Source organism: Pseudoliparis swirei, chromosome 13 (assembly GCF_029220125.1).
Source record: "Pseudoliparis swirei isolate HS2019 ecotype Mariana Trench chromosome 13, NWPU_hadal_v1, whole genome shotgun sequence".
NCBI lineage: Eukaryota > Metazoa > Chordata > Actinopteri > Perciformes > Liparidae > Pseudoliparis > Pseudoliparis swirei.
In genome coordinates this window covers 16,302,825-16,314,903 of record NC_079400.1, presented here as the reverse complement: position 1 = coordinate 16,314,903, position 12,079 = coordinate 16,302,825, and the positions used below count along the sequence as shown (strand labels likewise).

The window sequence follows — 12,079 nt, the reverse complement described above, 5'->3', positions numbered from 1 at the left end:
TCCTTCCCTCTCTCTCCATGTTAACAGTAAACAGGAACATTTCACCTACACTCTCGATGAAAGAAATAATTTAAACGATTTGTCGAATGAAGGAAGCTGAAGAATCGCCGGCCCCCCGCCGATACCTTTCAGCAGGTGTGCATGCACGTCGCTGGTCATGTGTGGACGGCGTGACTCCACCCCTGATTCTTCGGTGAAGGGTATGCTGTGATTTAGGATGTCTACAGGGGCCTCTTCACCTCCCCTTATTCACTCTCTCCCTCTCTCTTGATCTCCCTCTCCCTCTAACCTCCTCTTCACTGCTGTCTCTTTCATTCAAAGAATGAGTGATTAGTGGTCCGCGGGGTCAGAGAGGGAGGTCTCGGGTTTGACCCCCCTAGCCGACTCTTAAAGCCAACACACTCGTTGCAGAAGAGCATTTACAATGACAAACCATAAGATCCCCGGATTTTTTTGAACAATCTCATGGGAGTGTATTCCCACATTAAGAGTCTGATTTAGTACACAAAGGGGATCTTTTGTTCCGGTGTTGCGTCTGTGTGTGCGTCTGTGTGTTTTTGTGTGTTTGCGTCTTGAGATTATATCTCGACAGTCGAAGATCAGTCAATGTCAACGACAGGAATTCCTCAGTAACTCCAACAGATCCGACCAGTTGCACAACCGTCGACAGCGACACTGAGAATCCCCCGCAGTGTAATCCATCTGACACAACAACGGGTCCAAGGCAGAGATTTATTTCAGACATAATCCACACAAAACCACTCCCTCCGTTGTGTGTCGCATACCACGGCAGTTTAGCATTTTGTGACATAGTTCACATTATGAAAAGAAAAACAAAAAAAGTTACATTTCTGGCACACGGTTTGAGCGGCTGTTGTGTGAGTGTGTGTGAACATCTGTTTGTTGCATGAGACTAAATTATGGTACTAATCAAAGCATAATGCACACCAGTTGTTTAGAAGGCCATTTCCAAAGATCTGCCCGCCATCAGGGAGCCTACTTAGATATGATGATAAAAGAAGCATATATATATATATATAGTAATATATCTACAGTATATAGTAATATTAATATATATTAATATATATATAGTAATATACAGTCAGGTCCATACATATTTGGACATTGACACAATTTTCATAATGTTGGCTTTGTACACCACCATAATGGATTTTTAATGAAACAATCAAGATGTACTTTCAGCTTTAATTTGAGGGTATTTATATCCAAATCAGATGAACGGTGTAGGAATTACAACACATTTTATATGTGGCACCTCCTTTTTAGGGGCCAAAAGTAAATTGGACAAACTAACATAATCATCATTGTAATTGTCAATTTTAATACTTGGTTGCAAATCCTTTGCAGTGAATGACAACCTGAAGTCTGGAACCAAGAGACATCCCCAGACGCTGGGTTTCATCTCTGGTAATGCTCTGCCAGGTTCTACAGCCACTGTCTTCACTTCCTGCTGCTTCTTGGGGCATTTTCCCTTCAGTTTGGTCTTCAGCAAGTGAAATGCAGCTCCATTGGATTCAGGTCAGGTGATTGACTTGGCCATCGCAGAACATTACACTTCTTTGCCTTAAAAAGCTCTTTGGTTGCTTGATTGTTTCATTCAAAATCCATTGTGGTGGTGTACAGAGCCAACATTATGAAAATGATGTCAATGTCCAAATATTTATGGACCTAACTTTATATACAGTATATAGTAATATTAATATATTAATATATATATAGTAATATTAATAAATATAGTAATATATATATATTGTATATAGTAATATTAGTTTATATATATATATATATATATATATAGTAATATTAAAATATATATATATTTATGTGTGTGGGTGTCAGTTGGAGAATGAGCGAGGTGGATCTGTTTGTCCCTGAAGAAAATAAAGAAGATTTATGAGCGAGATCAGAGGTTGAGGATCGTGAAAACTAGAAAGGAGAAAGAGAAGAAGAAGAAGAAAGAAAGAAAAAAAAGCAGCCACATCTATGAAATTCAAGCACAACAGGGTGCTTCAATTTTACAAAAAGGAAAAAGTGACTAACACAATGTGGAGGTCAATGGAAAGAATGACTACTCCCCAACTGTTATTTCAAAGTGATTGAGCTCAGTAAACACTTTTCCCAGTAAGCGTATTAGCACACACACACACATACATACGCAGAGAAGACATGAGGCTCCACTGTACAGACGTCAATGTGTGCCTGATTTATTAGAAGGCCAGGCTTTATCATCTGATTGTGTTCAAATAAAAGACACACACTCTGGTTCCACTGTGTCACAATTACCTCCAGACCTTTGTATTATTGAAGAATCCCACATTTGTGCAGAACATTCACACAGGACACACGGGTCGGGGAGGGTCGTCGATTCTAATATTGCATATTGCGTAACATCTGGAGCGCACATGTCTGGGTTTATGGACTGAGGTTTGGCATACTCGTTGTTCCTTCCATGCTTTTATTTGCGCGACGAAAGTATTTCACTGTTCATGAATTTATTGGCTAAACACAATGTTTTTCAGTTGCAGTTTGAGGGCTCAAAATGGAGTTTAATTTTAACTTTGAACTTTCACTCAAAAACCTCATTGAAGATTTCCACTGCAGCCTCAATAAAAAAGTGGAAAAATAAATGTGTATTGATTATTCGAGTGATACAAATGTGAACCAATGCGTTGGCTTTGTTTGCCAACAATGAATTAAATAAAAATAATTTCTATTGAGGACATTTCTTTTGCCTTGAGATGTATGTTCAGTATTACAATAGAGTTCAACAGGGACCAAGATCTAAGAGGGAATTTACAATTCATTCTCACCTTTGATATTTGAGAAAAAAAATCTGTATATGCAAAGTTTTACGACATTATGTGTGACCACACACACACATTTAGCTCACACACCGATAGCTGGCTGTTGGTTTGGGGGCGGAGCTTGCACATTAAATGTCAGTGCAGCCGATAATAAATATCATGAACACAATTCACATTCAACTAATTCTCATGGTTACCAAATTATGGCTAATAATGAATAATAAAAATTCTGAAAATTCATTGGATTGTTACTTATTGAAAATCACTGTGTGGCCAGATGACTAATCAAAGTAAAAAAAACATACAATATCATAAACCACATAACTGGCATGAAAAGATGAGCGCTAATGATTTTAACTGCATTAATTTGCCCGCGGTGCACTTTAGTCGTTTTAATGTGCTAACGGCGTCACCGGGGCATTACGACGTGCTAACGCTAGCAGACGGGCTTGAGGTTAAGTGTGGCCACGGGGCCCCTCAGAGAGAGAGCTGCTGGCCCCGTAAGCTCCGGCACAGCAGAGCTCCCTATAGCCCCCTTTTGCACTACACAGCTAGCCATTGTGCCAGGCTGAAAAAGCGCATTAACTGCTGAGAAAAGGGCTTTCCCTTCTGAAACCACCTTGCACAACGAGCAAAGCTCCGCTTGATAATTCAATCACTCTCCCGAGCAGGACCGACCGCCACAGCCTCTTAAAAACCTTTTCGTCGGCTCTCTTCTTTTTCTTTTCCTTCTCCTTCCCTCCCTCGTCTCCTCCATTAGGTAACTGTCCTATATTTTACAGATGCCGTCACTCCCACCACTTATCAAAGGACAATAGAGGAATGATGCCCGGTGAGAGAGGCATTGACATTTGAATGTATGCGGCAGTGTGAATTATGGCTGTACGCAATGGGTACTGAAGAAGGGCATAAGACGATAGAGACATATATATGTGGGGAGGGGATGGGGATGGTGGGGGGGGATAAAAGGAAGGAGAAGGGGTCAGCGTGAGAGTGGGTTGAAGGAAAGGATAGGAGAGAGGAGAGGAGAGGGGGGGAAAAGGGGGTAGTTCTTATCCCTTTACACTCGTCTTCACTTCCTCGCGCCGCCTTTGAGGAGAACAGGAATAAAGATGCTCTGGTGCCGGCACATCAGAGAGAGATTTAGATTATGCGAGTGTTTACCCAACTGAGTGCTGCATGGCTGCTGGCGACAGCCTGCTGCTTTTTGAAGTAGTCATGGCCCAACTGCAGCTTAAAGCGCTCGCTGCTCACAATGTAACACCCGAGCTGCAGAGGAGGGTGTGTGTGTGTGTGTGTGTGTGTAGCCGTACGCCTGTGTGCATGCGTGTGCCAGTTGGTGCGAATGTTTATGAGAGATAGCCTGTGTCCCCATATCCCTAATAGCGTTCTGTATTTCTGTGCGAACAAATGTGTGTGTGTGCGCAAGTGTGTGTGTGTGTGTGTATGTGCAAGTGCTCAAAATGGAGCTATCTATCGGATTATGGGTCGACAGCTCTTTGAAAAGGAGGGCCTGTATTTGCATAAACAGGCCATGGAAAGGGAAAAGAAACCTATAGGGAGAAAGACAGATCGAGAAAGAACGAAAGAAAGAAAAGAGAGAGGAGGAAAGAACAAGAAGTGGGTGGGGTTAGGAGCCCACTCGCCATGCCACTCGGGGGGGGTAAATCTGGTGGGCAGGGATTTGGCCCCAGGTCCCCTCAAACCAAATGGAAATAACACGCGACGGGTAAATCGGTGGCAGGGTAATAGAAGAGAAAGGGAGGGTGAAAAAGAAAGAGAATAGTAGAGAATAAGACAGGTGATGGTTTTTGTTGTTGTGAGAGCCCCTTTTGGCTAAAGCTTGCTCGACTTTTTGGCGCGTGACTCTGGCACGAGACGCGAGTGCTGCCGAAGCCTCTGTGTGTGTGTGTGTGTGTGTGTGGCTCTGTTTCTGTATCCCTCTCTGATGTATCTCTCATATTTGTGCTTTCTCTTCTCAGTCTCACTGCCCTAATGAACCACACCCAAATATATATATATATTAATGCTGTGAAAAATAACGCGTTATGATTAAATTACAGGATTAATTAGTTAAATTTTTTTAAGGCATTTAACGCATGCGCAGAATGAGCTTCCAATACGTCTGTTGTTGGTCGTCTCTAACCAGCAGCATGTCATTCTGTCTCTACGTGTCGCGTTAACACTACTCAGAGCTCCGTCTCGCGCGCCACAGAGCTCCGATGCTGGCGTGTGCGCGCACATCGGGACGAAAAAAAGTCACTTGCACCCCCCCCCCCCGTCAACAACTCTTCTCGGCTCGCGCGCGCATCGCTCAGCCGCGATGCGCGCACACTGGTGAGCAAGTTATGTGCACCCCTGTGTATAAATGTATATATCCGTTTTTTGTCATAAATCTTTATGTTCTCACAAAAATATACCGAGAATATCGGTAATATGTGATTAATCATGATTAATCCACAGAAACCTGTGATTAACCTGATTAAAATTTGTAATCGTTTCACAGCCCTAATATAGCCTTTTATTCTGATTTATTGCTGATTGAAAACTCAAATATCCTATCTCTAAATATTAGAATATCATGAAAAAGTATACTAGTAGGGTATTAAACAAATCACTTGAATTGTACACCTGCAAGGGTTTCCTGAGCCTTGACAAACACTCAGCTGTTATAAATCTTTTTACTTGGTCTGAGCCATAATCAGCAATATTAAAAGAATAAAAGGCTTGCAATATTAATATGACATTTTTTTTTAATTGCATTACAGAAAATAATATATATGAATAGAAAGTAAGTTTGAAGTAACATTCATGCTTTTTTTGTTGCCTAAATGACATCTCCTCGTGTTAAAAGTCGTTAAGTGTCTGAAGAGCATCAACATACAACCAACGCTTGCAATAATGTGCAACGACATCTTCTGAAAGCGCCGACGGACTCACATTCATTACGTTGGAGTCAGAAAAAGGCTCGTAAAAGATTATTTAAATCGCCCGCGTGGAACAGAAATAAGTTATTTAAACTTATTCGAAGTCGTTGAAACTACTCGGCGACGCGTCGAGGAGCTCAGAGTCGCATCGGAGACGATTACTTCTTTGAAAATGCCAGATGAAAGGCGGTCCTTGTGCTCATTCTTCAGCCCCCCGGCGCTCCGAAGTTAATTAACAAGGCCGTTAAGCTGAGGTGAATAGGCGCTACGCTAGATTGGGTTTTACACGCCACTTTTAACGCGCCGGCGTCCTCGACACCAGAGTATCGGCAACTGTCACATGACTTTCCGATAATGGCAACCAGCCCAGCCCAGCCCAGCCCACCCCCCGAGGTCACATCTCTGTGCCCTTCTTGAGAGGCTGGTACCTGGTCGCCTGATAGAAAAGGTGGCCCAATCATTAGCCGTATCCCCACACACACAGACACACACACACACACACACTTGGGATCACTGCCTAAAGTGTTTCTCACTGTCATTATTCATATCCCCACCACACGTGTGTGTATGTGAAAGTGTGTGTTTTTTGCCACCCATGGAGTGTACTGACGTGCCCCCTCTGATTCCTGCAGACCACCGGGGAAGAAACCAGCACACACACAAGTACACACACACTTTGCCCAACATTACCATATCCATATTTACCCATGGTCAGAGCGTGATACACACAAACAAGCTTCTTCGAGGTTCTGAATCAGAAATTGTCCTTTCAGATTTTCTCCTCGTGGCCCCGAAAGCACATTCATAAATGTCACAAATGCCCTACTAATAAGTCAGAAGAGACGCCGCTCGTGCGTGTTAACCATCTGAGGAAGCGCTCCCCGTGCGGAGCAATTACTGCGGCTGCTGAAACAAGAGCGCTCCGTGGGGGGAGGCCAATTAGTCGTCCGTGGCGGCGGCAGGTAGCGAGCCGGCTCCATTCATTAGGACCGCTCGAAACACGGCGCTAATGTGATAGTGCAGTGTTGGAGCTGGTGACAGGCAGCGGAAGCTTTAATGATAATAACCGGATCAATAGATGGGGGGTGATATTGCCAGATAAATCAATTTCCATACAGACAAGCGTCATAAAGGATTTAATCGAGAGAGGAAAAATAAGCGCTAATGAAAGTTGTGCGTGTGTGTTACTGCCGTCTGCACGCTTGTGGGTGTGTGTGCGTGTGATCAATTTATAGTAATAATATTCACTTAAATAGAAAAGACATATCTGCAACCTAACCTGATGATTTTAAGATAATGCAACGTGAAGATATAATTAGGGATGGTACCGTTTGGGTTTTTTCAGATACCGGTGCTAAACCGATACTTTAAAAAAAAAGAAGCACAAAACAACGATTGACAATGACATTACAAACCTCTTTGGCCATATTCCCTGTAAAAGCCGTTCACATGGCCTCACTGTAAGAAAACGGATATCAGACTGTCACGCTCGTAGCTCGCGCTAGCTCGTAGCTAGCGCGAGCTACGAGCTAGCTTAAACATGGTTATAATGGCTAATTTATTATTTCTTGGCTTACGTTTATAAATATATTGGCACCGGTTTTCGGTACCCAACCCTAGATATTACCCAGGAGGCTCGAGCTGGAGGGAGCCGGAGACAGTTTGTCGAAGGCCTGGATTAAACCAGCGGCTCGGCCTAAATAACTGGTGCATTGTGGTTTGCTAACGGAGGCCGAGGCAGAAGAGCGGATGAGTGAGAACAGAGAAAGGAGAAAAGAACACGGAAGGTCGGATGAACAGGAGGTCAAGAAACTGGCTTCATGACCACTGACACGCTCCCCGCTTCAGTATAGAAGCTCTCAAAGAGCTACAGCGACCGCGTCGCGGTTGTTTGTAGGTCCACGTCCGCCACTTCAGATTTAACGAGAAAGGGGGACAGACGAGAGGTCACTATGAACTTTGACCTCCGACATCCAACCAGCTCATCCATCGGTTTACCGAGATGTCGGGCTCACAAGAACGGACCAGACGGACAGCCTGAAAACACCACGCTGCTGGTCACGGCTGTTAAAAAAATAAGATATACAAGCGTTAAATAACGAGCCAATCAAGGGAGCAGGATGTGAATGCGACGCCTCTCCAATGCACACATACAACAAATTCACGTTTCACAGCTATTAAAAAGGACCAAACTATGTTTTTGTACGACAACAACATCCACAATGACACACGGACAAGTGCGCACACACACACAGACACATATTCTGTGTACACACACACACACACAGTCATGTGAATTCATCCCCCACTGGACGCTCCACAAAACTCAAATCCACTAAACCCAGCGCTCGGCTCTCTTTCCTCCAATCTGACATTCTGTGAATTCCTCTCATTCAAACTCCAAACAAACTGACTTTCTCTCCCCCTCCCTCCGAGGCCCGCTCTCTTTATTCCCCTCTTTCGTCACTGCTCAGCATTGAATGGTGAGGGCTGAGCCAGAGAGTGTGTGTTTGAAAATGTGAGAGAGGGAAGAGAAGAAGAAAAAAAAGAGCTGTTTGAGCAAGAGGGAGGGGGAGAGAACAGATCCTACCAGAGGGGAAGAGGAGGAAGAAGAGGAGGAGAATGGGGGGAAGGTGGGGATTGTGTCAAAATGGAAGGAGATGCTGCGAGGTGTGTGTGTGTGTGTGTGTGTGTGTGTGTGTGTGTGTGTGTGTGTGTGAATTGTGCCTGCAGTTATCTGCATGCAAGGGGGAGCAGGAGTGAAGGAAAGTGAGCCAGCATGAAGGGCAAAGATGGTGGTTACTCTATGTGTGTGTGTGTGTGTGTGTGTGTGTGTGTGTGTGTGTGTGTGTGTGTGTGTGTGCTCGTGCTGCTGAGGAAGCTGTGGTGTCCCTGGCTCTCCCGTGTTTACAGACAGGAAATGTTTGTCCAGGCAAAGGGGAAGGTACCTTGCAGGCCCGCATGGCAAACACTGGGAGTGTGGCCCCTGACACACACACACACACACACACACACACACAGTGTAAAAAGAGGAATCTGAGGGGAGCAGCGGTACTTGTGAATCTCTGGTATTGGGGAAGTGGGAGGGGCTCTGCTGGGCCCTGACTGCTCTTCACTTCCCCCCCCCCCCCCCCCCGACTGGACCCGGCCTGTATTCCTTCGGTACAGCCGTTTAATTGATTATCTAGCTGTTTGCCAATGGTCTGCTGGGATTCTACCAGTATAACGTTACACTGGATTTTAAAGCACTTGTAGTAGTCAAGTCCTGGAGGTGAATTTTAAATATATTTATTCTACAACAGGACAACATTTTACTGCATGCAGATTAAGATTTTAACTACTGGAATCCTTAAAGTCTGTTTTCTTCACATAATTGGAAGAGCTGCCAGCGCGGTGACATCATCTCAACGTCTAAACGTTGAAACACGTTTCAAGAATTTTAGTGTCAACATTTAGATTGAATGTTTGACTACTTCTGCCAGTGTGAGGTGTGAGTTTTGTTTATTGTAGTGCTGCAATCTGCCAGCCTGTCTTTCAACACACCAAAATCCACCTCCAAAAAAATACTTAATACGAGTGGAGGCGCGTTGAGATTATCTCATCTTCTCCTCCTGCAGAACATAATCAAAACCGCAAGCTATGATGTGGAGGAGTTGAAATGCTCTAAAAGCTGCTTCAGGAGCAGAAGAATGCAAATAGGTCAACGCAAATGTAATATAACAACACTGAAAGCAGCCACTGTACACAAGGAGGACTATTAATACATGCAACTACTTTACTGATGAATATTTATTATATGGTGAATATCTTAATACTAATACTGTGTGTGTGTGTGTGTGTGTGTGTGTGTGTGTGTGTGTGTGTGTGTGTGTGTGTGTGTGTGTGTGTGTGTGATGCATTTCAGGACCGCTCGCAAAATTTGGCTTCCATATAAACGATGCTCCTTTCTGGCCGCCCTGCCTCACTTCCTTGTCATCTACGCTGTATATGTGTGTGTGTGCTTGTATATTAAGGGCAGCGCTGAAGGCGACGCGGGTTTGTGTGGCCACGTGCGTGTTCGTATACGTGTGCGTGTGTGCGTGGGTGTTTACCAACGCTGAGAGACCTAAACAGGGTGAGATCAAAGTGAGATCACACACACACACACAAAGAGACAAACACACTGACACACAGACATAGACACACAGACACACACCCACAGTCACACAGAGGGAGCGATGCAGGGAACCACACAGGTAAACCAGGACACACACACACACAGTTGGGGAGTTAAACCAGGACACACACAGTAGGGGAGTTAAACCAGGACGCACACACAGACATAGACACACACAGACACACACCCACGCACACACACAGTGGGGGAGCGATGCAGGAAACCACACAGGTAAACCAGAACACACACAGTTGGGGAGGTAAACCAGGACACACACACACACACACAGTGGGGGAGGTAAACCAGGACACAAACACACACACACACACAGTGGGGGAGGTAAACCAGGACACACACACACACACAGAGGAAAGGTGAATCTTCCCGTTACAACAGCCGGAACAAAGGGTCAAAGGGTCTACTTACTGGCTGGTGAGGGGGTGCTGTACCCACTGAGAGGAAGTCCTGCCAGGGCCGGAGGCGACAGGCTCCCCAACATGTGGGGGAAGAAATATGAGTAGGTGGGCATGGGGAAGCCGTTGAGGTGGGGGCCCGGCAGCGGGTTGCCCTTCCCAGCCATGATGGCTCAAGTCCACCTCCGGTCACAAAACGGACCTCAGTGAAAAAAAACACCGTGACGAGCTCTAGTGGCGCCAACGAGGAGTCAGTGTGGATTGCTGTAGCGGTTCAGGCCCCCATAGGGACACTGCATGAGTGGATATTCCAAAAGACGGCCAAAAAAAGAATTAAAAAACACAAACTCCTTATGGTTTTGTAGATGTCACAGAGTAGAAGAAAAATCCTGCTGGTTTAGAGGATGTGTGTGTTGAGGGTTGAGTTACTAAGGAAACAAAGATAAAAAAAAAAGCGACACGCACACACAGCAGAAGTATAAAAGAGGACCGTGGAGGGTTTTATCCTTCCTTTCTCTGGTATTGTGCAACAAGCTGAAAGGCCTTATTTGCGAGAGGCGTTGGGGAGCGCAGCCGTTCCTTATCTTCGAGATGAAGAGGGGGGCAAGTTGAGTCAAGAAAACAGGTGACTTTGACAGTGAGGAGCGGCGATGGCGGCGATGCGGTCGTAATGCTTCCAGGGCGCCGTGGATTCACTCGTCTGCCGCTGAGCGCTCCTCAGGAATAAGCCGCTCGCACGATGCCAAGACGAGAGCTCTTCTCCTTGGACGGGCCTCCTCTTCTTCGCTGAAAGAAAATACGGAGAGAAAGAGAGAGAGAGAGAAACAAATAGATCATTTAGTGCTTCAATGACAAGGTAAAGAGATTGTTTCCCTTTGCACTTAAGTGCCGGAGCAAAACAGTTCTTTTCTTTTGACACTAATTAATGGTAATGTCTCATCTGAAATGTTACAAAAACACCCCCTTCCGCTTTAATTATCTAATGGTGTGTTAAAGCCGCGAAGGGAGCAGTGTGTGCGTATGTGTGATGCCTCGTCGCAGCCTCGCTGTGTGTATGTGTGTGTGTGTGTGTGTGTGTGAGCTCCGTACACAAGCTCATTAACGCCGACAGGCTACACGTAGTGTTTGGGAGACGAGCCAAAGCGTAAACGAACAGAGCGACGACAAAGAGGAAGAAAAGAAAACTTTGGCTAATTACGCCAGTGAGCCAAGAGCTGAGACCCCCGAGGGCGTCGATCCGGGACCCTCCGGACAGTTCTGGTGCCGAGTTCACGTCCATTAAGAGCTAAGACGTGTGCACACAGACCTGTGACCACCGCGGGAAAGACGATTATACGCCCAGAGAACACAGTTATCATGAAGTCGGACACGAGCAGGATTCAACACAGCTCGTCATAACACGAGCATGACTGGTTTCTTTTGACTGGAATGACCTATTTAGTCAGTGGATGTAATGTGCGCGCACACACACACACACGAAGAATGTGTCTTTGCATGAACAGGAATGTGGCGCTGTGGCATGACCCACAGCAGGAGGTCTTGGATTAACTCCTGTGAAGAGAGAGAGGGGTCAGACATGCGTGTCTGCCTGTGGGCCGCGTGATTGGTGCACGTGAAGCGCCGGGTATACGACAGGTGAGTGTCGTCGTCCCCCCCCCCCCCGCGCATGCAGGCGGAGCAGCTTTTTTAACGCTCCTTTTTCAGCGTACAGTCCTGCAAACCTCTGAACACATCTGGAGGGGTGGTCTTCATTTTCTC

At 45.5% G+C, this 12,079-nt stretch overlaps 1 protein-coding gene across 1 annotated transcript in view; it reads right to left on the bottom strand.

Annotated features, from left to right (window-relative positions):
• The window catches only part of raraa (retinoic acid receptor, alpha a), a 75,031-nt gene extending 64,112 nt beyond the window's left edge, over positions 1-10,919 (bottom strand). The window contains exon 1 of the mRNA XM_056430559.1: positions 10,335-10,919. Within this exon, the coding sequence (XP_056286534.1) occupies positions 10,335-10,488 (154 nt within the window). The 5' untranslated portion in view covers positions 10,489-10,919. The remainder of the gene's footprint in view (positions 1-10,334) is intronic.
• Positions 10,920-12,079: the final 1,160 nt, after the last annotated feature.